The 27,489-nt window shown below is 41.2% G+C and overlaps 1 protein-coding gene across 3 annotated transcripts in view; it reads right to left on the reverse strand.

The window, feature by feature from the left end:
- Nucleotides 1-27,489, reverse strand: part of sbf2 (SET binding factor 2) — a 106,101-nt gene that overhangs the window by 34,646 nt on the left and 43,966 nt on the right. For all 3 annotated transcript variants that reach the window (XM_026167769.1, XM_026167752.1, XM_026167761.1), the window contains 12 exons: nt 27,056-27,161; nt 22,086-22,218; nt 20,105-20,213; nt 19,639-19,752; nt 18,113-18,190; nt 17,718-17,831; nt 16,812-16,940; nt 16,576-16,674; nt 16,219-16,423; nt 15,998-16,107; nt 14,642-14,791; nt 8,462-8,530 (listed from right to left, as the gene is read on the reverse strand). In XM_026167769.1, coding sequence (XP_026023554.1) covers nt 8,462-8,530; nt 14,642-14,791; nt 15,998-16,107; nt 16,219-16,423; nt 16,576-16,674; nt 16,812-16,940; nt 17,718-17,831; nt 18,113-18,190; nt 19,639-19,752; nt 20,105-20,213; nt 22,086-22,218; nt 27,056-27,161 — 1,416 coding nt within the window. The remainder of the gene's footprint in view (nt 1-8,461; nt 8,531-14,641; nt 14,792-15,997; nt 16,108-16,218; nt 16,424-16,575; nt 16,675-16,811; nt 16,941-17,717; nt 17,832-18,112; nt 18,191-19,638; nt 19,753-20,104; nt 20,214-22,085; nt 22,219-27,055; nt 27,162-27,489) is intronic.

Below are 27,489 nucleotides of genomic sequence, written 5' to 3' on the forward strand. Positions count from 1 at the left end.
CCCACACAACTATCACTAGTGTTTACTAGTAAATGTCTGGAGTCAGTCTGCCAACTTGAGGTCAGATTGCCTCGAGCTGACAGAAACACAAGAGTAACGTCAAGTAATTCACCTGTTAAAACTAAGGTAAGAGCATCTCTGAATGAACAACAAGCAGACGGGCAACAGAAGTATAAAACCAATGCACCATCATCACCTAAGAACGGGAAACTGAGGCTACCAAAACAGAAGATTGATGTCTGATGAGACTTAATTTCTGCTGGTACATGGCATGTTATTCAGTTCAATTCAATTCAGTTTTATTTATACAGTCCCAAATCACAACAGCAGTCACCTCACGGCGCTTTATATTGTAAGGTAGACCCTACAATAATACATACGGAGAAAAACCCAACAGTCATATCACCCCCTATGAACAAGCGCTTTGGCGACAGTGGGAAGGAAAAACGCTCTTTTAACAAGAAGAAACTTCCGGCAGAACCAGGCTTGTTTATGGACGTAAACAATGGTTTAAGGCTGCTGCTGGTGTCATGTTGTCAGGTATATTTTCTTGCCACACTTATCCATCCCTTTATGACCACAGCGTACCATCTTGTGATGCCACAAAGTTCAAATGATCTCAAACTAATTTCCTGAACATGACACTGTACTCCAATAGAGTGACTTTGGACTGGGGTGGAACAGGAGATTCACATCATGGATGTGCAGTTGACAAATCTTCAGCAAATGTTTGATGTTGTCAAACAGTTTAATATGGACCAAACTCTCTGTTTTGAAGGCAAAAGGGGGTCCAATCCTTGTATTTTCCATTTGTAACAGCTCTTCCTGCAGGGCCTTGCCATCAACTGTTCCTAAATGATGCCTCAGCACTATGACACACAGTTTACCTCTCCTTCCATTTAAACCACTCGTACTAGACACAGATTTCACCTGACGCTTAAATGCAAGCTGCCGGAAGACATACTTGTAGACAACATTAGGATGTCATTATGAGAACACGTGTAGATAAACTGTTTCCGCAGAGCTAAATTGATCACAGCTATAAATAAATACTGACAAATAGGAACAGAATAGCAGCCCCCTAGATGGTACTGTGTGCTAGCCTTTGTCAGTGTCTTGCAAGAGATGCTGCGAGGGAGTGTGTAGTTTGTGTAGGAGGGTCCGAGTGTGTGCGATTTGTTAGTGGCTGTACTTTCTTGACTTATCAGGAGTTTTGTAGGTCATTTCGACCCAGGTTGGCTCTTACTCATTTGTAAAGCACCAGACAGATGTGCAAGGAGGAAGGGAAAAGGGAAGGAGAAAAGAAAGGAAAGGGAGGAGGAAAGAATAGAAGGAAGCAAAGATGAAGGGAAGGAGGGAGCATACCACTATTAGCCCCATCTGGCTGTGTGATCGGTGAAGAGGAGGAATGCAGGGCTTGGTAAAAACAAGCTGAAAAAAACAAAATAAAAAAACACAAGGGGAGACAGAAAGGAGAAAAAGCCGTGCACAAGTCACAGTAATTAGGCTATCAGGATTTAGAATCCCACTTTGAACTCTGATTTTATCCAGAGGTTCATAATATGATTGATAACCGCCTCAGCCATGCAGCGTTATGCATGTCCGCTGTCTCTGAGATGGTGAATGTTGTCGCTGAAGGGAGGACGCATTTGCATGCAGACTGCTATATCTGATACATCGTCAGCTTCGGGGCAGCAACATTATTTACGGGCTTTGGAAGAATTCATAGCATTCCTGAACTGTTGATATAAAAACAATCATCATTTCTGGAGCAGCCTTGAGTGAGAATGCACGCTTGACCCGAACACAATCCATCTCCGACTTTTGCAATTCTTGCACGAGTGCGCGCATTGCGAGGAGAGCTACTAAAGTCGTGAAGCGTCTAAAAGCCTGCCTTCAAATAGCGTATTCAAGTCAAACAAACAAAGAAACACATGCCGACAGTCATACTAATAAACATGCCTATCGTGGCATCCACAACTGTGCAAAAACACAATGTACAAGTAACATAAATGTTCCAAAAGAAAAATGAAAACACAGATACGGTGAGGCATTTTGGAGATAGTCAGGGGTCACGGAGTACGTCATCTTCCTTGTGGGGACAAAGTGGAGAGCAGTTTGACAGAACGAGCTGCCAAATGCCTCCAGGCATAAACTCTGGATGAAAGAATGCTAACAGTCAAGTGCTCTTGTTGTGCAAGTCATCCAGTCTTGTGTTTGGGTTTTCAAACGGCTGCTGCATTCAATCTGCATTTTCCCCCACGCGGAGGCATTTAATCTGGCGACACATTCAAATGTCAGGAGAAAGGGATCAGGTGGGGCAGTAAAAGGGCAGAATAACACTTCCATGCATCAATGACACCCGTTCATCTCCTGATAAACCCACGCTGTCCAAAGGCTGCGAGGCATTTAAATAAAATTTACCTGCACAGGCCAAATGACATGCATGATTTAGACTAGACATTCTGTAATATTTACACCGTTTTAGTGTGAGCAAAACATTCAGGAGAGGGATAAGCTGAGGGGAAAGCAAAACAACTTAATAGAGAATTTGGGTCAATAACATAGGGTTTTAGTGTGAATTATATGGCCAGCCATAAGAATAAACACGGTCTCTATCCAGCAGCTTCAGGGACATGAGCTGAGAGCGAAAGCGAGAGAGCGCGAGAGAGAGAGAAAGCTTCCCACATTACCCGACCTGGAGACTCGAAGGCCGTGGGGACAGTGCCACTGTAAGCATGAACACACTGTGAGCCTGCCAAAGTCTGGCCAAGAATATCAAACAGGAACTTGACCAATGTCTGACTCCTAACCTTGAACTAACAGTCTTTAAAGTGCACTGTCTGAACAGAGGAGGGATAATTTTTACCCAAAGTTTGGCTTGTAGTGCAAAAGGAAAAGTTTTTTCCCCACAGTGAGAAATGTGCATCATTGATTAAAGTGTGCTTAGACTCTGACTTAAATGAAAACAAAAAATAGAAACTCATTTATCTTTGAATCATTTTATATCAAAATTGCAAAAATTCCTGCTTAGGAGACTCTTTCAAGACTGTTACAATGGAAATTATTTGGAAACTTGGAAAACCTTTTCTCATGCAACAATGGTACTGGACTGTTACACTTTATTGCAACAAATCAAACTTCGGCTGTGGCTACAATGTGGCTTGCCATCACCAGTGTGTGAATGTGTGTGTGAATGGGTGGATGACTGGTTGTGTAAAGTGCTTTGGGGTCCTTAGGGACTAGAAAAGCGCTATACAAATACAGACCATTTACCATCTAAATGTGTGGTTTATTGGGACTGAAGCCTCTCATTTATACAATAGGTGCCTTTTAGGTGAGCATTCATCACAGCTTTATTACACAATTATGGAAAGTCCTGCAGAAGGCTTACTAAAGCAGTATTACTCAGGACAAGATAAATGACATGCTCTTGTTGTTCTACGGGTTCTGAAAAACAGGAACACATCTTTACACAATTTTGAAAATATTCAGTCAACGGATCAAGGAATGATTAAACTGTGAGACCTCACCTATCTGAAGTGAGGACTACAATGTCATTTGATTTATTTTTGTGTTGGAGATGCTTATGGATAGACTTTGCTGCTTTCTGATGGTGCACTTATGTAATGAACTAAGACAAAAGCCTTCTAGGAACAGCTGGAAGCAACAGCCTGCCCAGACAGGTTAGTCTGAGTATTTCACAGACTCCTGGATTTTTAAACATTCAACGCAACCATCACTAGCATTTACAGCGGATGGTCTGAAAAAGAGCTTCAGTGGGCGGCACTGTCAGTCTTTTTGTGAAAATGTCTTGTTGATGCTAGAGGTCAGACTGCTTCGACCTGACAGAAAGGCACCAGCAACTCAAATGATCACTGGTTATAACTAAGGTATGCAAAGGAGCATCATCAATCATCAATGCACAACGCGTTGAACCTCGAAGCAGATGGACTACAGCAGCAGACATCCGCAGCGAACCTGAACAATAAACGAAGGCTCCACTGGCTCACCAAAATTGGACAAGAGAGTCAGGTCTGGTCTTGATTTTTACTGCATCATCTGAATGATAGGGTCAGAATTTGGTGTAAACAATATGACACACAACATCCATCCTGCTTTGTATCAACACTGCAGGCCTTTGTCAAGCTGTAATGGTGTGGGGGATATTTTCTTGGCATACTTTGGTCTCCTTAATTCAGAGGTTGGCAACCTGTGGCTGGTGAGCCATGGGTTATAATTAGGGTTAACCGTAACCCCATTAGTACATATACTATATGTATTAATTTATTCTCTCCCATTACATCTGTCCTCCGTCAACCGCCTGTGTTTCTATAAAGGTTCCTTTGATGTTGAAGGCTGCCGACGCCTGCGTTAGTACCAACTGAGCATTGTTTACCACAAACTACCTGAGTATTGTTGCTGACCATGTCCACCTCCTGATGGCTGCTTCCAGTAGGAAAATGGACCATGTCACGAAGATCAAATTATTTCAAACTGGTTCCTTGAACATAACAATGAGTTCACTGTAGTCAAATAACCTCCACCGTCACCAGATCTCTATCCAAAAGAGCACCCCTGGGATGTGGTGGAACGGGAGATTCACGTCATGAATGTGGAGCCGAGAAACCTGCAGCAACTGTGTGATGCTATCATAAGAAAAGGTATTTTAAGATAATCCGGCCAAATATGTGCAGGGGCTCTTCAGGCAAACACAACACTAAAACAAAAAAAACGTGACTAAAGGAAGGAAAACGTCAGGAGGAAGGAGACAGTAGCCTTTTTCAGAAAAGACATTTTGAGCAGTCACTGTAGTAATATTAGTAACAGTTTAATTACTACATCCACATGATTTACAGCTTTGGCATGCCACAGTGTCTTTATGTGAAAGCAAAGTAAGAGCATCTATCAAAACTCCTACATCATGTCTTTCTAAGATTGTGTAGGGTTGAGTTTAGATTGGCACTATATGAGGGTTGGGTGACGAATATATATCGACTATCGTTTTTCCAAGGACAAGTTATTTATTTATTTGCCCATGAGTAAGCTTGCTAATAATGATGGAGCTAATAGAAGCAGTCAAAAAAAAAAATAATAACGCTGTTTTAACAGCACCCTCTTTCATCTGCGAGCAAATGCACCATCCTCAGAGTGCGCCCAAATGCTTGTTGATGGACCTGCAGACTCTGGTGATAGCCTAGCATACTCAGCCGGATGGTGGACACGTACGTGCTCATGCAAGTTAGTCTTGCTTGAGTACTTTACTCGAACAATACGTCTGCACAAGCGGCACACCACTTTGGTTCCATCCTTAAGTTTGCCTCTTTCATCCCAAATTGGCGACTTTATATATATTTTTTAGTGCTGTCAGTGTTAACGCGCCGTCATCACCGATTAACAATTAACCCATCTGGAGCACAGACTGAGTCAAAATCCCTGAAATGTCTCTATCAACGTTTTTCGGGCAGTTTGTCCAAAGTTCGTTCATTCTGCGCCTCAGATGGGTTGATTGTGTTAAAAATTTTAATCGCGTTAATCGTGATGACCGCGTTAACGCTGACAGTCCTAATGTTTTTTATGGAAATTAGTTTGTCCATGTTCGGACTTCTGTGTTGTACACGTGCAAATCAGTCTGTGCATGATTACATTGCTCCGCCCATCAAAAGGTCTGTGCATGCGCGAATATATTGCCCATCGTCGATTATTGGATTGACGATTGTCAGTTGGAAATTTTTTACATATCGCCCAACCCTACACTATATTAGAGATGGACCGATCCGATATTAGGTATCGGTATCAAAAATACTTTTTGATACAAGATTTTTCTTAGCTGCACACACAAATGTGGAAATAATGAATAAAAATATTAAACATGTACAGAAACATGTGAAACAGGGTATGGAAATCAATTGTGAGATATCAGATCATGCATGCCTCACAGTCCCCACCCAAAATGACAGCTGCTGCCATGCTCCATTACCACGCTTTGTTTTTCTCACATTTCCACTGCATGATCCTTGTTTTATTAAACCAGAGATTACAGACATTTTTGGCAGATTCCTTCGTGACCTCACTTTACTTTTCCCCCTTTGGATGAAACACAGCTCAGTGCTGTCATTAATTCCAATCATCTGTAAACAACAAAGAAAAATGGCTTTCTCTAAATGTCTTTACTTCTAACAAGCTGCCTGTGCCACAAAAGGCATTATTTTTAATCTTCTAACTGAAAAGGGAGGAAATCGCTGCAGTGTGTGGTAACTGTGACTTATGATCAGCTAACATAGTTGAGACAGAAACCACTTTGTAACGAGAAGTAATTTTACATGAGAGAAAGTTTCAGTCCTGGTGGGTTTGAAGAGAAACGAGAAAAACAACAAATATCAAACAAAGTTACATCAGCCTGTGGCATGTGAACTGAATAAGTCATGTGGTGGCACAGAGCAGGCCAGTTCCCAGTCCAGCCCATCAGGGTACAGCACTGGTATCCAACAAAAAGCCAGTGTGGACAGTTGTGTCTGTTCCTATAGCAACAAGTAAGCTGCAAGGACATAGTTGTGGTTGATTAGATGATTTGGAAACCAAAGGCCACGGCTGGCTTTAAAATACTGTGTGCTTCTAGCAGGGGTCGAAAAGTCAAGTAAGCAGTTCTTTCTCTGGTTATTCCCTGTGTAGAAACTTCTCTATTGTGAAGGCAATGTTAAGTTAAGGTCAACTACCACTTGAAACTCTTGGGCTGCCAGTAAAATTGATGATTGAGAGGTGTGTGGCGTGGGTCATGGGAAAAAAGAAGGTTCACTGACATGGACAAGCATGTAACAGACGCTGTATCCAGCTTGTGGTTACATTTTGACTGACATGCATCTCGCTACCCAAATATCTTCAATAAAACTAAGACAAAGCTGATATATCTGCATTTTATTAGTCGAAATCCGCTGTTACTGCACTTCACTGTTTATGCATTATCACACTTGCGGTGGCAGTTAGGGCAGGGCGAAGACAAGGGAAATGGTTAACAGTTCAGTTCCTTAAACCAGCTGTGTACACAAGCCCATCTACTATTCACAACAGCCAGCAAGAAACCAAAACAGAGAAATTCACAAGACCTCCAAAGTGGAATTACAGACAGTGATGGTCCAAAATACTGACAGGAACTGCCTTGTTTAATGTAATCCCCAGAGCTGATCTGTTCAACAGGAGTCAATGTTTGCAGGTTCAGTTTGATGAGATTTAGGAGCAACATATTTAACATGTTTAGGCTGACAGGTTTAAAAGAGTCCAGTCCGGTACCATCTGTCAATGCGCTGATAAGCTCAAATCAATAATTTATCTAAGATTGTTTTAAATATTTAGAGACAGTAGTTTCACTTATTAAACTAGACTATATGCATGGCTAGAAACCACAGGGGGTAAGTGAATATTTGCATACAGCTGTGTGGAAAAAGAAAGTTCCCAGGTATTAATGCAGTCATGTGAAAACCTAAGCACACTCCTTGATAGATTATATTGTAAAACCACCTTTAGCAACAATAGCTTTCAACGTGGTTGCAAAACAAGCCCAAATAATCAAATCACCCCTTCACCACCGTGGTTAGCAGTGGGTAGGTGGTCAGGTGTTTCTGCTGATATGATGGACTTCTCCATTTTGGTCTAACTGTCCAAAGGACATTGTTCCAGAGATCTTGTGGTTTCTTCAGATGCACTTTTGTAAACCTAAGTCGTGCTGCTACACAATATTGTCAACAGTATTTTTTCTTCTGCCTTCACAAGCTTATGAATTCAAGTGACATGCCATTCTTAATATAATCTTATGATGTTTAATATGATATTGGCCCTCGCTTTGCTGCTATACCAGCTTCAACTCTTCTGGGAAGGCTTTCTACAAGGTTTAGGACTGTGTTTATGGTCATTTTTGACGATTCTTCCAGAAGTGCGCTTGTGAGATAAGATGCCGATGTTCGACGAGAAGGCCTGGTCTCCATTAATTCATCCCAAAATTGTTCTATCGGGTTGAGGTCAGGGCTCTGTGCAGGCCATTCAAGTTCTTCGACACCAAACTCACTCATCCATTTATGAATCTTGCTTTGTGTATTAGTGTCAAGTCATGTTGAAACAGCAAGGGGCCATCCCCAAACTGTTCATTCGTCACTCCAGAGATCACGTCTCACTGCCCTAGATTCCAGCGGTGGGGTGCTTTACACCACTGCATCCAACACTTTGCATTGTGCTTGGTGATATGAGGCTTGAATGCAGCTTACTTACTATATCAATTCTTATCGAAGCATCAAAGGTTTGCCTAGTTCTTCACAGGACTGCAGAAAGCCTGGGGAAACTTTCTTTTTCACATAAAAAAGTTAAACTGATCCCTTAGATGATATAGACGGCATTGAGAAAACAGGTGGAGCAAAAGATTTACATTCAAGGCACACATTTCTATGCTTTGATAGAATTATTATTTCCTTACCCTGTAAAATGCTGTTGACAGGGGCAGCAGTGCAGCAGCCACCGTGAACTCCTCAGAGGTGGAGCAGTCCTGCGGGGTGAAAAGTAAGAGAGAAGTGAGAACAGGGCAGGAAACAAAGCATGGTGCGAGACTCGGAGAGAACATCTTTTCAACCCTACTATCATCAGGTTTGATAACTTTGTGTGAAAATATTTTATGATGTCAACACAATTTTAAATTGCACAACAACAGCAGAAACATGGTCTTTGAGGGCTCTGCTGATCAACAGCTACAAATTAGCAATGCAGAAATGTGACTTTGGGAGAACTTTGGGTGGCAAAGAATCCATCTTCAGCATTTCTAACGTCCTGTTACATAAAGACACTGTTCTGTTAAATGTCAGGGCAAAGCTCAAAACTAGGCCTGCCAAATCCCCTCACTCTGCTCTTTTGCACCGTTATGACATATGCTTTCAATCTTCTTATATAATTCCTGCCTTGACACGACTGTCAAGTGTGTCCCAGTCTTCAATTTATTGATATTGATTCAGCTAGACTGCCATACAAGGCTAATTAAAAAAATAATAATCACAAAATGTTGCGTAAAGTGCAGTTATTTTGGCCATTAATCAAGCATCCACGACCAGCCAGAAAGCAAATTCAATTTTCTTTTTTTTATAGGTGTTTTTTTTTTTTATTTCAAAAGGGATTGGTTGAAAATATTCCCTCTTTGACATTTACACACCATTCCAATGAGTCTCTGTATCTGAGACTGTTTCAGGTCAGAGAGGCGGTGCTTAACAGCACTTTTAAAAGGATGGCATTAAGACAAAAAAATCACTACACGGGAGGCTGAAGGTGGGAGGCGCTTAGGGGCCCAAACTAAACTTTTCTTACACAGACCATAGAAAACAATGGGGAACAAAAGAAAAAGAGTTGAGTTGGACTCAAAAGTGCTTCACCCACAGGAAATTGGTACTTATGTGCAGTAAGCTTTGTTGGGATTTATTCGTTGAACTCTGCAAATGAAAACAGCCAGAGGAAACTTGATTTAAGACCATGTACAAACAACAGCACTGATTTTGACCTTGTGCCGCACCGGATAACCCCGAGTCATTAAAAAAAAAACCAAAAAAAACCCCTGTATGACAAATGTTTTCATATTTAATGTATTGGTTTTGGACCAACGTCACGTGAAAACGAGACTCTTAAAACCATGACTGTGTTCTTCAAAAACAACATACTATCAGAGTGCTTCATTTTGGAGAGGGAGATAGGCGGAGGAATGCTCCACTTTCTGATAGTGGTCTGTAATGGGGGGCCCTCTTGCCGCCACTCCTGAAAATGCGCACAGGCAAGAATGTACAAAGGGGAGAAAATGCAAAACACATGAAAGCCAGTGCCCCCCCGTCGACAAAGCAACACAGTTTCTGCTTTAGTTTTCTTGTTGCTAGTTTTTTTCCTTCTTCTTTGCAGTCATTGGGGCTGTGGTCAAATGTTCCAGCTTACTGGAGCGGCACCAAAGCATTGTTTACCCAGCATCCTCGACAAAGCTGCAGGTCACTGGAGTTCATGGACCCCAGACAAAATAGAACAACAAGTGGAAATGCACAGGCAGAAGAGTGTGACTATTTTACAAATGAGTACTCGTCCAAGGAAAAAAACAGAAATTTAGCGGTGACCGGAGCCTTTTTAACCAAAATGGTCCAAGAATGGCTGGAGGTGGGAAAGGGGAGGGGTTTAGATACTTCACCATATCACCTTTCATATAAAGAAGACTTAATCGGCTTCACTTAAGCCACACTTAACCTCCACCTTAATCTCCTGTGAGCAGCCAGAGAAGATAAGTGACAGCTCAAAAGCTTTTGAGGTCGAGTAACAAAGTGAAGAGATAGCAGTGAAATCTCCAGCAGATTAGACTGAATGAGTGCTTGTAGTCCATCAAACACTTGACAAAAAGTTACTGCATTAAGCACTCAGTCATTCTCACAGCGTCCACACGGTTCATGGTGGGGAACTCGTCCTTAACATATGTTATTTGGGTTTTCAAGAATAGAGGGAGAAGAAGATGTTGCGGTTTGCACGGACACCCTGCAGCCTCCATTTCCTTCCATTATTTACTATGTGTCTAACCTTTTTCCCTCATTCTTTAGCCTGCTGGAGCTATAACAGCGAGGATGACTAACACCGCTATTCTGTTTCAGACACGTATGCACTGGACAAACACAAGGAGGCTGTCAGCATGCGACACAAAACGCTGTAGGATGTGAGCAAAGACTAACTTCCTGTGTTAGCACCTTCCAGGAAAGCTGTGGGATGACACTTGTGGCATGCATTTATGAGACTTTCACGGCAGAGGGCAAACAGAGCAGCGCCTGCCTCATAGCCTATTACTGTTAATTGCGTCTGGAATTACGAATAGGAAAAGGAATTAGGCAAAAATAAGCAACATAGCTGACATTTGTGTCACCCGGATGAGCAATAAACAGAAATTCCGTAGTGAAAGCAAGATATCCGATTAGCACTGATGTTTACCTGGCCACACTGGTGCACATCCTTGAGAAACATTTATCCGAACATGGGAATGATACTAAGTACAGATTCCCAGTGACCAGTGAGTTACATAAGGCAGTCCATTAGGACCACTAAGGCAGACAAGAGGGCATTTTCTCACAGCAAGAGACTAATTTATGAGCTAAATAATGTACAAATGTAATCACTAATAACTATTAATGGAAATGTTCAAAGTGATTAAAGTGCAGCGGGTAGAAATTAAGCTAGAGGGGGTGGACGGGTGACGGTAAAGGGTACATCAGCGTTCATCAGCTCAGATGTGGCAACATGCAGTCCATATAGGACAGTTAGATGGAGTTCACCCTCCACCCGACAACAACATCTATGCTTAATATGCATTACTGTACACTTTTCCATGTCACACGTTTGAGGTCGGGATCATAAATGACGCATGGACTCTGCGCCGAGGCGATCTCTTCCCATAGACCTCGGACTCTGACACCCTCTCACAGTAAACCTCCATTCGGAGCGTGTCCGTGAGCACCATCATGACGCTGCAGGCCATGAGAGAGCAGAGCACAGAAGGCTAATAATCCTATCAGACAGGAAATGGTTGGAATGCCAGGACACATCCACAGCAGGGCTTGTTCCCCCACATGGTTTGCGCAACTTTTACTTCTAAATGCTAGAGCATTGACCAGCGCATGCACGCACATGCGCACGCACACTCATATAAATGAGCAATTAACATAAATGCCTCAATAAGGGGGGTATTACTCATGGCAGAGAAACACAGCAGAGATAAGGCCAACAACAGATGCTTAAACAGGAAAAAATGCACAACTGTAAATTTCTTACAGACACTCACAGATTGTTAGCGCGCCTAACAAGATAGCCAAAGAAAGAAAAGCTAGTTCATACATACTTCCAAGGTACAGTTTCATCTGATTCCAGCGCCTCAACCTTTAGCCTACTCTGTGGCGCACACATCCTGCTAACTCTTTCAAAGGAAAACTCTGATTGTAACCAGAAAACAGAAAAGTCACACAGCCGTTGACAGTTTAACGATAAATCTTGTAAGTGGTTTCTTAATGATGATGTCACTGCAAATCAACGTGTCAGATCAACACACGCGCCACAAATACTGAGGCGGCCTGTGGCTGTCATCACACAAGAAGCATGAACATTTTTTGCAGAATAGGTCACTTTGGCTTTGTGAAGCTCTGAAGGACCTTTGAACACGCACACACAGACACAATCCGGCCGGCCGCGGCACGCTCTGTGACATCTTTATGGGGTCCTTGTTTTGCTGGGTATTGAAACAAAGGCGACGTAGCAGAATTTAAAAGTAATAACTGGCCCCACATCTTAAAATGTATATTTAGATGCCAGACGAACACAAGACCGAGAGCTGCAAGCCAACCTGGCTTTGAGACCAAAAACAAACAATAAAATCTTTAAAAACAACAATAAATGATTCTAAAATTTTTAGAGAAAGGCTGATTACATACTTTGTTGCAATTCATCAAAGTGTACTCCACGTCTATATTTGTGAAATTATTACGTTGTCCTTTGGGGTACTAGCATTTCAGCAAACATGTTTTGTTTATATTCTTTTTAAACATGTTCATGTCTAACATGTAGTTTACAAGAGCAGAACAAATGAAAATAGTGAATATTAGCACAACTTGGATGTAGGTTTACTTGCTTGAATTGCAGACAGCACTAAAGATACAGATGACCTATTCATTTTCCTAGAGCATACCTGTTCAACAGGTTCATTTGTTTGGGTGAAAGAAAAATTTAAGCCCAGGTTTGCAGATTTTGTTCTGATGGTGAAGACCAAATGACGCACCAGCTTTCATGTAACAACATGAAACAACATGAAAGCACGCGTTTGATTTATACTTGAGATAGAATTGAACTAAAGAGGCTGTGCAAACGAGATTTTGGTTTTATAAAGCCTTGGTAAATGCAGACCAGCGATAAAGTCTCTGATCCTGAAAATGAAGACAACCAAATGCCAACAAACTACTTTTCTCTTCCTGTTCTCGAAAGGCCAAATTCATCAAAACTCCATTTGAACAACTCTGAAGCAACGTGCACATTTTGCACGTCCCTAGCAGATGGTGGGATTAATTGGTTTTCTGTTATTTGGGGGGGAATGACTGGAATCTCAAGTCACTCTATAAATGCTGTACTTTTTGACTATTGCTTACATTTTTAAAATCCCTCAGATGGGTTTATTCACACTAATAAAACAAGGGGAACTACCAATTAAGACCAACTGCTCCGTTTGAGTAAAGCTTTACAGACTTTTTATAAGCTGCAAAAAAAAAACAAAAAAACAACCACACTACGTACTTGCTTTGACAAAGAGCTGAACCACCAGGAGGGCACGAAGAAGACACAAACACAGTATCTGATTAACATTGAGAAGCATTGTTAGGTCTTATAGGTCATAAGTCTCATGACACAAGGCCAGACAGTTGCAAATAAAGGCAAACTTTATATGGCTTCAAAGTAGATGTGCCTGATCACAGCTTTTACTTTGAAGATGAACTTTCTCCTTTTCCGGTTTGCATAGCATTTTTTTTTATAGTTTCACGATGGCGTGGAGTGTTTTGCAAGTTTTTGCAGACGGGATGGCATCTTCCATGAAAACCAGCAACTGCAACCTGCTAGAAACAAAACAATCACAAGGCCATTTTGGATGCACTACTGTGTACGTCTTTACGACCAATTTCACGCTAAAACTACCAACAACCACTCACCAAACAGTGATGGGATGCACACGCGACTGGAGGTTACCAGCAGGCAAGGTCACTTATCAGTCTTCAAACTTGCATGACTGGGTCTTACCGATTCAATTTCACAGCGACTGCAAGCAACATCCATTGAACAATCGCAGTCTATTGGGGAATATGCATTCTTCCCTCGTGACCAGGGTTTACTAAGTGGTCGCCAACATGTCCCTAAGCCTGTGTGAGACCTTAAGCATTACTATCTGACTCTCTACAGCTAATCTTTTAAACTCATAAAGTCTACTTTGTGATACTGAACTAAAATATTTACATGGATCTGAAAAACATTTTCCTGTATATCAGCTTTAGAAAAAGTGCTTTGTTAAAATAAATCTCAATATTTTGTGGGAATAACACGGTAAATTTGACATTCACAGTTTGGGGACGACAGCACTGAGTGTCTCAGTACAATTTCAGACTTGCATTGTAAGGAGGAAAAAATCCTTTAATTCATATAAAGTTTTGATAAAATGCATTGCTTTATAAGGCCACACAGTCTCTAAGCCATCAGGTTTGTGTAGTTCATTCATTATTTACTTATTCACCATCGATTTTCTTAGAATAACAGAAAAGCTCGTAATCCAAGATGATGTTTAAATTGACTTTTTTGTTAAAAGCAACAGACCAAACCCAAATCTGGAACAAATAAAGACATTTCAGTACTTTAAACAGTTGATTGATTATCAAAAATTCAGGTATTTAAATTTCTCGATTAGTTGACTGATTGTAGAACGTGACCCCCGCATTGCAGGGGGGAAAAAATCCAGGCTTTTCTAAGGCTGACTGCTTCTTCCTATCTGCATGGAATATTACTGTGCATGTTTACAGTACAGATGTAACAGTCTGTGACTTATGTTGGCAGGTTTATCTGTCACGTCACTGACCTGAAGGGCACAGTTCATCATACGAATGATGTAGTCAAACTGTTGGTGGTCCAGTATGGCGCGGTTCTGCTGAACATGGAGACTGAGCTCCTCAGTCAGACATTGGCGGGCTGCCTTGCCTTTCAGCGCACGCAGTGCAGCCGGCAGCGTCTGTTAAAGTGAAGAAAGAGGGAAAGAAGGTTTTAGAAAGAAGTAACAGACCTGTGAAGAGAAGTCAATTAGCACAAGAAACAGGAAACTATTAGTAATTTAAAACTGTTAAAAAAACTGAAGACAGGAAACCTTCATTGTATAAAGTATTTGTCAAAAGTGACATTCACTACAACAACTACAGGAGCACCTACAGTGCTATGAAAATTATTTGCTCTTTCCGGATTTATTATGTTTTTGCAAAGATAAATAAATATAAAATGCTGTTTCTTGCAAACCTATCTGGCCCTATGTGAAAAAATAAAATTCAAGCACACTTGGGTTATGCAGCAGGACAATGATCCGAAACACAGCAGCAAGTCCACCTTCGAAGTGGCCTAGTTAAAGCCTGGACTTAGTTTAAACAGGTCCTTCATGTTGGAAAACTGTCCAATGTGGCTGAATTTAAACAAACCTGCAAAGAAGAGCGGATCAAAATTCCTCCACAGTGATGTGAAAGAGTTATTGCAAATGCTTGATTACAGTTTTTGCTGCCAAGGGTGCCGCAACCAATTATTAGGTTTAGGGGGTAATTTTACTTTTGTTTGATGAGCTGAAACATTTAAATGTAACAGATTTCCAAAAACAAACAAACAAACAAAAAAAACAGGAAGAGGATAAACACTTTTGCACAGCACTGTATGTATGTCAAAGACTTACAAGTTCACGGGGTGTTCAGAGAATTCCTGCTATGCATTTTTACCCTGTGTGCATGCAGATGCAGGTTCAGGTTATATAACTCCTGTATGAAGCTATAAGGATACATAAAACAACTGGCACTCATCCCATTTTAAACACACTGGAGTCATATTGGACTGAATGCTCACCTATGAACTCCTACAGATGAGGCTGTAGTGTGGAATATAACTTTGAGGAAAGATTCCTGTTCAGCATAAATACTTGCAGGAACAAACAGATCAGACAGGAATTGATCAATCCCAGTTGTAATTATTGCTTGGCAGCTTAGCCTGGCACAGGGATGCAGAAAGATTGATCACAGGCCTTATTTACTCCTGCTTCTAGGTGTCTGTGTACCAGCTGGGACATAATAGGACGATAAAGCTAAGGAGAGACCTGCTCCTAAACAGCCTGAAGCTCTGGTGTTACCCAAAGCACGGGTGCCTTATGAACTTGTTTAAAGGTAGAAAAATAAACAGTGCGCATCACCTTTTCAGTCTCCAGAGTCTTGTTGTAAAAGATGAATGAGATGCAGTTCCTCACGACCTCCAGCCTGCGAGCGCTGTTAAACACAGAGTAACTCTTTCCCATGATGGATGCTGGAAAAAGCAAACAGATCGTTGATGAGTCATTTTAATTAAAAATTTACATGCAAAAAATTCTGTGAAACGTATTTTTTGCGCATAATAAGGTTTTAAAGTGAGTCATACCAACAGGTGGTCCAGCGGGTACTACACACTTTTTCTCAGTTCGTGTAGGAAGAGGTGCGCTGCTGTGTTTTGCTGTACCCTCCTCCATAAGCTTCTCCACCTTTTCTTCATGCAGCACGGGAAAAGGTATCTGGTGCACGCGCAGGTGGGATCCCTCAGACGGCCGAGGCACTTTCTGGAATGCCATGTGGGGGTTTGGGTTCTCCTAACGTACAACAACCAGGAAACAACATGGATTAATGGGACAGATTTGGAGCAGCACACATGCAGAGCAGGCTAAAATGAGGAAATCAGACGTACACGGCACACCAGCACAACAGAGGAAACTTAGCAGTCGTTTGTTGCACGAGGACTTACATTTCTATAAAGCTGCTCGGAGAGCTCCCTGATGTGCTTCTGAAGCTTGGCGGGGTTGACCTCCTCTTCCTTAAAGCTGTCAAAGTCCAAGGCCACCAACTGCAAAGCACACCAACAACAAAGAAAACAAAATGTAAACTAGAAACAGGGTCAGTTGATTGAAAAGGTGTTTATGTACGAGCCTCTCTATTTAAAGTTAAAGGCTAAGGTTTCGGTGGTGCGTCACGGTACAGTACCTCATCAAACAGATCGCAGGCTCGGTAAGGTGGACCCCTCTCTGAGACAAAGCCGGCAAAGGCCATGCCATCCAAAACCTTGGTCAGGAAGTCATTCTCAATGAGGCCTCGCTGGCCCAGGAAGGCAGTCTGGATAATGTCAGATTAGAGCATTCACAATCACAAACCTTGTTCATATGGATTTACTACAGACTGCACACCAAGCAGCCATTTTTAGAACATGATCACAAAATATCTCTGCAAGGGGGACTTTTATATTGTTGCAACGTGGGCAAGTTCTTCAGTGTGCGGAGAAAGGGAAATAAATCCAGTTAGAAATGACTACATGCAAATGAATTTAATTTACTTTACACATAATTATATGTGCCTGTGGCTAGAGGAGATAAAACAGTTCACTCGAACCCCCCACCTCCTGCTCCAGGATTCCAGGCGAATAAGCAGAGCTTTAGTTTATAATGCGATCCATGTGGGGTACTTTGAGGGTGATTTGCTGATGGGTTACCACGGAGACACCACAGACACGAACAAACAAAAACCCCGGCGCAAAACAAAAATGTAAACCTAATACGTTTCATATGGCTCACTGCCGGATTTGCCCAAGGTTACGGGACTGTGTCCGAAGCTTGGATAAACAAACGGATACCATCAAGGAAGAGTCACGAAGATTCTGTGACACGTTTAAAACAACACGCATACACAAACGCACGCATTAGACACTTCTGACAAGTTTATCTGTCAGGTCTTTATGTGCGAGTCCGCCCACACTGCTGGCTAAAGGAGCGCGGGCAGATTGATGGAACGTCGTGTTTTCTAGGGAGGAATTGCTTAACGAGCTTAATCAAAAGGTCATATATTGGCAAAAATGCTAATTTTAGCCCCGGGAATTTCATGACCTGGTTTTAATACCTTGTGAAAGTGGATCACGGGTTCAGAATGGATGCGGATGAGCTGCAGGCAGGACCTGTAGCCCTGAAAGAGTTGTGCAAACAACCTGAGAAAGACGGCTCTCACCTCCTTGTCCTGGAACACACACACACACACACACACACACACAACTCATCAAGCAGCTATGCCACAAATGCAGTCTGATAAGGTAATTATACAACAGACATGCTTTTTTTTTTTTCTTCACTTGGGTTATGGGTTACCGTCAGTTAGTACCCCCACTCCAACGCTAACCTCCCTGTGATAAGAAACCTTTTCTGGGCAGCCCGTCCTCCTCGTGTGGGAAGGAGAAGGACATCACTCCTTGAGACACTGAGGAACTTAAATGAGGCCAAATGTTAACCCCGCTGACTTACCAACAGCTTGAGGTTGGAGGGTGCGGTGCGAGGTGGGGGGAACGCGTTGTCCGCTATCTCCAAATCCGGGTGTAAAACCTAAGAAAATGAATTTAGATTCAGACGATACATTTGTTTTCGTTTATCCCAAGCATTTATGGAAAATAACTTGGAATGATTCCAACATTAACTTAGGGAATGCTGCGGGTGCACAGCGAGTGACCAGGTAATGTGGTAATCAAGAAGTGCCTTATTATTTCATTAGGAAAGCAAACATTTTATTAAACAAAATATAAGAATTAGCATTATTTCTCTATATATGTGTAGTGATGTGTTTGTCTTTGTAAAGGATGAAATGACAGATGACTTCTTGTGCAATCAAAGAGCTCTGCAGCACCTCCTGCAAAAAACAAAAACATTACCTGATCATCCCTTCAAGTTAGTCTCCCTGTGACTTCTAGGAAACATACGTTGCACTCGGGCAAAGTTCAGTTCACTCCATAAAAGTCCTGCTGTGACTACCTGCATGTGACAGTCTCTGATGGCAACTGGATCATGTTGTCTGTGTCAAAATACACGCCTTCAACCATTTTTGATTTTCAGGAAGAGGAGAGTCTCAGAGTGTGGCCGGGAAAAAAAATAATCAAAAAACAACACGTGGCACAGATCAGATCAAGTGTTCTTCCTCAGCTGTCTCAGGATATTACAGCCAGTACTGATTCTCCAGCCTGTTGGGGCCCAAAACAAAAATACACAGGGGGCCCGTCCAGCCACAGGTCATCCCCATTCTGTTCTAAATAATGTGACATCACCAACAACAGTCTATAAAACAACAGGTAAAGTGTTACTAACACTGTAACTACTAGTTTCTATGTTCTTTTAGCCTACTAGCTATGCTAATAAGTCAGGTTCCAGGTCTGACTCCTGGCTCTGACCTTGTCACATCACAGTGGAGACAGGTGGGGCCCACTTAGGGAGGTCATGTGTCTTTTGCTATCCTTGGAAACTGAGGGCACTGCTGTAATGTACAATTTGCCTGCCTTGCTTAAGGCAAGTATTACAGCAGAACAACTCGGTGACCCTAAGGGATAAATTCAGGGAGTCAATCTAGGAGCATGTACCTTGATACCCATCTAACTTGATGAGCTGTCTTCAAGCTGGCCGACATGAGTTGTAGCTCAATCCTTTGCTCAATAACAGTGATGGAAGCTGGCTCAGGTTGTCAGCATTTGTTCTTTGTGCACGTGTATGTTCCACAATTAAATTGCAAAGCAGGGTTTCTAAGGAGAGATTTAAATGTTGCAAGGAGACGACCTTGAAAAGGTCAGGTATGTTTTTTGCTTTGTTTGGCCGGCATTACGGAACTTTCTGAGCACACTTCGTATACAGAACACAACCCACTCTATTACTCTATTATATAATGTTCAAAGAAAAGGAACTTCGGGAATATTTAAAATTTTGGGGTGCTCACTTTAGATGCCATCATCTTTAAATAATGTGGTTTTAGGTGTTTTTGTGTGCATGTGTGAGTTTGCGTTTGGGCTCACCAGGGACAGGGTAGACTGTGTTTGGTGTAACAAAGGTTCAGGTAGCAAGGACAGGTGGATACACTCAGGAATCTTTATTGTTCCTCCATCCAGGTCAGCAATGATAACATCCAACTGATCAAAACACACAAAACACTGACAGGTCAGGTGGTTTTACTGCTGCTGGAGGAAGCGCTGTGTGGTAGACATGTCTGATGAGAGTCAAATGCAACCAGCTAAATATAGAGAAATCTTTTAAAACCCAGTGTGCAAAAACAATCTGAAAAAATAAAAATGTCAATTTCGCTGGTCAGTAGAAAGAAAAAGTCCTTAAAGCAAGACCTGCTTTGAGGATATCAAAATAAGCCTTTAAAGACTTTAAGTTGTCTGTTAATGATTCATTGTTACCTTTTAACAATTTCTAATCTTTAACTTGTGCATGAAGGTAGGACAAATTCCTGGATGTCTGTGACACGTCTACACTCACCAGATCCTGGATTTCGTTCTGAAACATGGAGTGCACGCCGATGATGAAGGGCGTGGGTGAACTCAACACTTCCAGCAGTCGCGAAGGTAGAATGGGGATGTAGGGGTAGCTGTGTGCACGGACACAAGCAAAACGCACACATTTACTCAGAAGAAAGATTAAGAAGAATTATGGAACGATTGGTCAACTATGAGCTTAAAATATACTTCCCCGCAGGGAAGAGGATGTGATTTGATGAAAATGGAGCTCGGATGACTAAACTTATTTCAAGTGATAAGAGAGCAGTAAAGCACGGAGGACATTTATACGTAAATTTTAAATGATCATCATCATCTACAGGAAACTTGTGTCAAAATTGCAATAAACCCCAGATAATTTAAATGTAGAACACTGTGTGTGGACACAGTGTTTCATATCATGTTAATACATAGTGGCTTCTAATTCTACCTGAACAACAGAATTACTCGAGACCACGATTGTGTACCAGTCATCTGAAACGCCCGTTACTTCTGTGCAAGTCCTGTTTTACATTTTCCAGTAACAAAAGGGTTTTTTGAGACGTGTGACTGTGTTTGTGCAAACTTCCAGCAGCTTAGACAGACAAATAAACCGCTGCTGATTTTTGCTGTTCTTGTTGCTGTTGGCAAACTTAGACCAAGCAAACAATGAAGGATACAGGCACACAACGCAAGGAATGGCAGAGTAGCATCATGGTTTTAGTGCTTTGATTGCTCATTTGTTAATAGGAACTAAATACACTCGCAGACACTTTATTAGGTACACCTTGCAAGCAAAGAAAGGGATCCCCTCAATTCTTCATCGCATAGATTCTGCAAGTTGCTGAAAAGATTTCTCCGAGATTTCGCTCCATGTTGACACGACAGCATCACGCAGTTGCTGCAGATTTGCCGGCTGCTCATGCATGCCCACATCTCAAGGTTGCTGTATTGGACTGAGATCTAGTGACAGTTATTCTGCTGGAAACAGTCATCAGAAGATGGGCACAGTGTGGTCATGAATGCTGTTCATGCCAAATTAGTCATCTGAACGTTGCTTCAGTGCTCAATGTGTTGTTCTTTTATAACCGCCGCTCACAGGAGACTTCCTCTTTTTCTATAAACCCTAGAGATGGTTGTGTGGGAGAATCTCAGGTCAGTAGTTTCTGAAGTACTCGGACCATCCCACAGAGCACCAACAACGATGCCATGTCACTTAAATCACCTTTCATCCCCATTCTGATGCTCAGTTTGAATTTCAACAAGTCTACACACCTAAATACACCTAGCTGTATGCCAGCTGATTGGCTGATTAGATATTTACGCTAACAGTGAGTTAAATAGGTATACTTAATAAAGTGGCAGATGACCATATATCTCATACTTATAAATATTTATATGTATTAGCATCCTACTACACCACATTAGATCAACTTGATGTTGGTACTTTGCTTTCACATAAAGACACGGTGGCACGCCATGGCTGGAAATCATGTGGATGTAGTCGTTAAACTGTTACTAATATTACTACAATGATGGTTCAAGACGTCTTCTGTGAAAAAGGCTTACTGTCTCCTTCCTCCTGACGTCTTCCTTCCTTTTGCATGTTTTGTTGTTTAGTGTTATGTTTAAGAACCCCTGAACCCATTTGGCCGGATTAGCTTAAAATACCCTTTCTTAGAAGATATGTTTCACAAGGGAGAGTGATGAACAAATGTATCGGAGAAAGGTAAGGAGGTTATTAACCACATACATCTGAGTCATTTCAAGCAAACAAAAAAAAAAAAAAAGAGGTTAAAGAAGGTTAAATTGTGTGACTTTAAAAGGTGATCTAATGTGGTGGAGAAAACTGTTTTTACAGAAATGAATGAAAAATTAACAAAGTTAATGATCAGTCAGATCACAAGCCAAGAAAGTCACAACTGCAGTCAATGGAAAGTCACATGAGATTCTGTCTCATCCAGCCATATCAAACACATACTCACCTGTATTTAAGAGGAAACATGAGGGCTTCCAGGGCACGGCATGCCTCTCCAAGCCGCTGGTAGCTGGTGGAGTGGAATAAGACCTTATGTTCTGTCAGAACTGCACAGAATAGGCTAAGAACATTTTGGATTCCTGAAATGACAAAAAACAAACCAAACCCCAACACAGAATGAAATAAATGAGGTATTTGCTGGAATGTGACGTCCACATTTTCCAGATCATTCATCTAAAATTGATTTGTGAAGGCCTTTCAGACTTCAACAACAGATTACAGCAAACAATGTGCACTTGGAAGTTCTCTGATAACCATAAAAGCTTCAAGCCGGATCACTGAAATTCTAAGGAAACAATATTCTGTACGCTCGTTCCTGTTAGGCGGAACAACGTGAAGAATGTTAATATAGAAAGTTCAGAACTTCATCTCATTGAAATTTGCTCCGGCTGTGATGGAAAAGTACAGAATGACTTCAGAGGGCATGAAAGGAGAACGCAAAACACTGACAGCAGTGTAGCCAAGACCACTTAAGGCTTTGTATGCAAGAACAATTATTTTAGCATCAGTTCTACAAGACTACAACACAATGTGGTTCTGCTTTTGCTGAAGTTGTAAAAATTTTATTGCACGCTACCAAAAAAACCTTTTGGGAAGTGCACTTAAAAAAAAGAAGAAGAGTGTTACAGTAATGCAGGCTGACTTGTGCCAGTTCTTCAATTAGTATTACCTCTTTGTTTTATCACCTCCTGTCTAAATGAAGCTACCACAGTCTGTCTTTGTATGTGGGCACTGCACTCTCTGTTTACTATACACACAGAGCAAATGTATGCAGATGGGAACACTGAGCTAAATTTATATATTCAAATAAATGCATAATTGAAAATACAATGTTTTTAAAAATATGAATACTTTGAACTAAACTGAAAGGGCAAATTCACTTTTGTTTATATTTCTTAGCTTGTATTATTATTTTTACTACTGTTGTTATTTAGTGCAGCTGCATTAATTGGAAATAAAATTACAGTGACGCTGTGTAATCTGCACTGTGTCCACTAGCTGTGAAAATAAATCTGCATTCAAATAGGACAGTTTCTACTGAACCATTGAATATAAAGGTAGGTGAAAAGTCATCTCTGAAAAACAAAGGAAATTACACACTCTCATACAGTATAAATAATATTTCAAAAACTGATGCGACAATCAGGAAGAATTCTAAGTTTATAGTTCCTGTTATTGTTTCCTATCAAGCAACTGACAGACCAATTCATCACACATCGGAGTGATAAGGAAAGAGGAACACCGGCAGACATATCCGCGCCGCTGGGGGCGCTGGGTCTGGAGTCTGGCTGCCTGAATGGAGCGCTTCAGTAATAAACAGGAAACGCGCACCTCAAAAAAAACAAAAAAGGAAAAAAAATCTTCCTTTTTAAAATGAAAAAGCGTGACTTAAAAAGTCATAACAGGCACCAAATGATGTATTTTTGTCCGTAATTTTTACTGAGATACCGAGGCTTCCAATTCACAGTCACACCTCGTGTTCAGGTGTTTGCTTATCTCATGGAAACAGCGACACGTTTCCGAGCCCTAAATAAAAGAAGTGGCAGCAAAAACAGAACAGACAAAGGCAACAAACAACAACAGTCGGGCTGTTGATGGTCGGATTTATCTCGCTCCCGGCCGGGGGGTGGTGTTGGGGGGGCTGTACTTCCTGTGCAGTGTAACATGTTTAACACACATTCCTCTGTGGTGACTCGATGACCTGTGTGCACAGAGCGATGTCCCGACCTGCCTGTCCCCATGCTAGTAGCTGATCCTTATATGGATGTAAGGACGAGCTAATAAGTGGAAACAAAACGCTTACGTGTAACTCATCAACTGACTTTCCAATCAATGTGCAGGAAAGTCAGGCTTTAAGGTCAGAGGAATCATTAACTCTACTGTCTAACTATGTCTGTAACTTTCAGTTTCCTGCACCTTAATAAAAAAATTATTATTATATAACAACCTGTGACAGCAGCAGGAGAGATTAAAAAAAAAGATTATGATTTCATATTCTTGCCAAGAGTGGAATAAAGAATAGATAATACCGATGCCGTGTCTACATATATAGCTTACAGACACGAGATGGTCAGGACAGTTTAGCCTGAAAAAACCTGCAGACAAAAAAACAAAACATGCAGACTGAAATAATTGAGGTGGTTTCAAAACACCATTGCCTGAAGTACATTTGTTCATTTATCCAACATTAAACTTCTGATAGAGTAAACCTGACTTTATAAGTTAAATTACAGTCATGGTATACTGTAAACATCACAAGATGAAAATATCAAGAATGAGTACATTCAGTATTTGATAAATTCAGCGTCACTGTCATGAAAGTAAAACGATATGATGCTTTTATTGGGCGTTATAGGTGCATGAGTCATTTTAGCCATTGGTAGGTGGTTGCCAGGCAACTTATAATCATGTAGGAGGAGTTCCCAGCCAAACCAACAGACAGTTTTTGTATTACAGTAAGTAACTATAAAAAGTGACAAATTGTGGCTTTGAGGTTTTTCTGGCTAGCTATTTTTCCCTTCTGCTAGCCTCTGTTTAAAGCTATGCTAACAATCTCATTGCTTTAGCCTTTAGCCTAGTTTAGTGTAGATTCCCTGCGCCGTGTCAGAGGTACTTTTCTTCCTGAAAGTCATGATGATACAAATATCATAAATATGACATTTTCTGTAAACACCTGGGTAGGGCTGGGCTATATCATACCGTTCACAGTAATACCGGTGTAATGTTGGGCAACGATAGGAAAATCAAATATCGCGATAGAACGTGGGTAAAACGCGCATGCGCAGTGCCTTTGTTTACATACGCACATGGCGGCGATGCAGAATGAGAAGAGCGAAAGTGGATCGTTAAATGAAAGGAATGAACCAGAATTGGTTTGTAAAAATGCTGCAACTTCAGTGGTGTGGAACTGGTTTGGCTTTCATCCGTCAGGTACACAACAAAGCACTATTTTTGGTAGAGCATGTTAGCGGGCCGTCGTTATTACCGTGTTTTTTTTTTTTGGAAAATACGGCACACTTAAAATCAATCCTTTGATTTTTCTGAAAATCGACAGTGCCCCTTATAATCCCGTGTGCCTTATGTATGAATTCTGGTTGTGTTTACTGACCTCGAAATGATTTTATGTGATACACGGCGCTCGAAAATCTGTCAAATGTTTCAGTACGACTTTGCTAAGCTACGAACCCGCAACGCTTGATGGATTGTCGGAGCATTACGGCTATATTAGGCAGGAGCCTCGCGGAGTGATACGTACTGTGCTTCAACATAATATTACCGTATTGTGTGTGTATAACCTCTTTTTTTGTGGATTTTGTGGATGTTATACATGGTTATGCTGAGGATATGTCGGCCAATTTCCACTGGAAATGCCTTTTGGTTAAACTGTCAGCAAGGAATTTGCATTTGCACTGTTACGTTTTTATGTAACTTTAATGCACTTAAAAAAGCTGCCTGTTTAAGTGAAAATACATTGATGTTTTTTTTTTTTGGCACTAATAAAGTTGAGAAGTTGTAAATTATTTTGTCTAGTGTCAATTATATCGTCAGTTATCGTTATCACAAATTTTCAAATGTATATCGTGATAAATATTTTTGGTCATATCGCCCTGCTCTGGGTACATTTAGCAGTGTTCAGATATCGGTTTGCATGCAGAAGAGTACCTGTCTATTCATTTTCATTTTCAAAATTATTAACAGAGCGACCGAACTGTAATCATTGCGCTATTCGTACGTGACTCTAAACATTAGAAAGAAACTAAAATGTGCAGTTCATCTTTCCAGCACACATGTACTGTATCCTACTTGCTGCTCTGAACTGCAAATGTACCCTCCTGATTAAAGGAAGCAGGTTTAGGAAAACTGACTGGTCGTGATTCGTTATTATGTCAACATTATTTTGTTTTGTGTATCCAAATTGGCAACAAATGCATGCTCTGACATGACCCTAATTGCATATATCGTGTAAGAACACCTACCCCTCCCAATCCCCTTGCTGCTTCCAAACAAAACGAGGATGGTGTTAATACAGTCAGGATACAGAATCTACTCTGATGTGAAGCACATTCTCCTAATCAAGAGAGACCAAATGAGGGCCAACTTTCCATTACAAATCAGATTTCAGGTGAATTAGATTTAATCACACTCTCGGCTTACATATGCAAAAAGTGAAATAAGCCCCGCTGTTTAGGAATAACCCCAAAATCTGCAAACATAATGCAGAAAGTTCACAGCGTGGCTTTTGCCAATTTGCGGGTTTTTTTGGAGTGCTAAGAAAAACAATAGACACACTCCCTAAATACGTCTGGACTCCCTCATGATTGAGTCATTGCGTATCAGGCACGTCGGCTCTTTACCAGAGCACGTATCGCCTGTTCAAATCATTTAAGTCTGGACCATTAACATATTGTGCAAACACTGCAATCCGAAACCACAAAACCTAATCAAATCTTCATTATTGGCTCCTTCTACCCAGACAAAATTACAGAAACATTGATGGGACACAGAGAAAAACGCACAGCCGTGCTAATCCGAGCTCTTAATGGCTCACCGCAAAAGTCCTACAGTAGTGGAGTTTGCCACTAGGTGATTAGCAAAGTTACACAGAGCATTTAAAAATCTGATAAGAATAAATGTGAAATATGTCAAGCATAAAGGCATTTTACTAAATAAGCTGAGACATTGAATGCTTTAAAACTTATGTTTTTAAATGTGACTGCTGTCAGATTATAATAGCTACTAGAAATACTTACATGGTGATTGAGTCTACAGTACATGATAAACTGCAGCAGGGTAATGTTAATAAATACATGACAAGACATTTAGTCATTTCATTTCAGATACAACAATGAAGTCATAAATAAGTCATGTTGTGACTCATGATTGCTGGTTAGTAGTTATCACAGTTCCTTGACCCACCCAACTGCTGGAAGAGTAGAGCAATACTCTTGGATGTAACGGGCAGCGTGTCGTTCAGGGGTGTCTGGATGAGCTGACGGTCTCCTGCTCCCAGGCTAAATAGCTTCTGTAAACAGAAAAAAAAGGGCGTGACAGTCAGACAACAGCAATAGAACATTTTAACGACCATCACGTCTACAGGGTTGAGAAGTCCAACGACTGACAGTCACAGGACTGTTCTGAGCCCGTGGGGCATGAAAAAGATGCATTCTATTCAATGCAAACACTGTGCAGACCATCTGAATAAGTCTTTTTCACACTAATCAAAAACATAACTGATATGGTGCACAGCTGCATCAATATAAAAATGATTCATGCACTGCAAAGATTCAAAAACATATTTCCAAAGTGTGTACGTGTTGTTCAGATCAACACAGACTCTAATCAGTCACCTA

The sequence above is a fragment of the Astatotilapia calliptera genome, chromosome 1 (genome assembly GCF_900246225.1).
Source record: "Astatotilapia calliptera chromosome 1, fAstCal1.2, whole genome shotgun sequence".
Taxonomy (NCBI): domain Eukaryota; kingdom Metazoa; phylum Chordata; class Actinopteri; order Cichliformes; family Cichlidae; genus Astatotilapia; species Astatotilapia calliptera.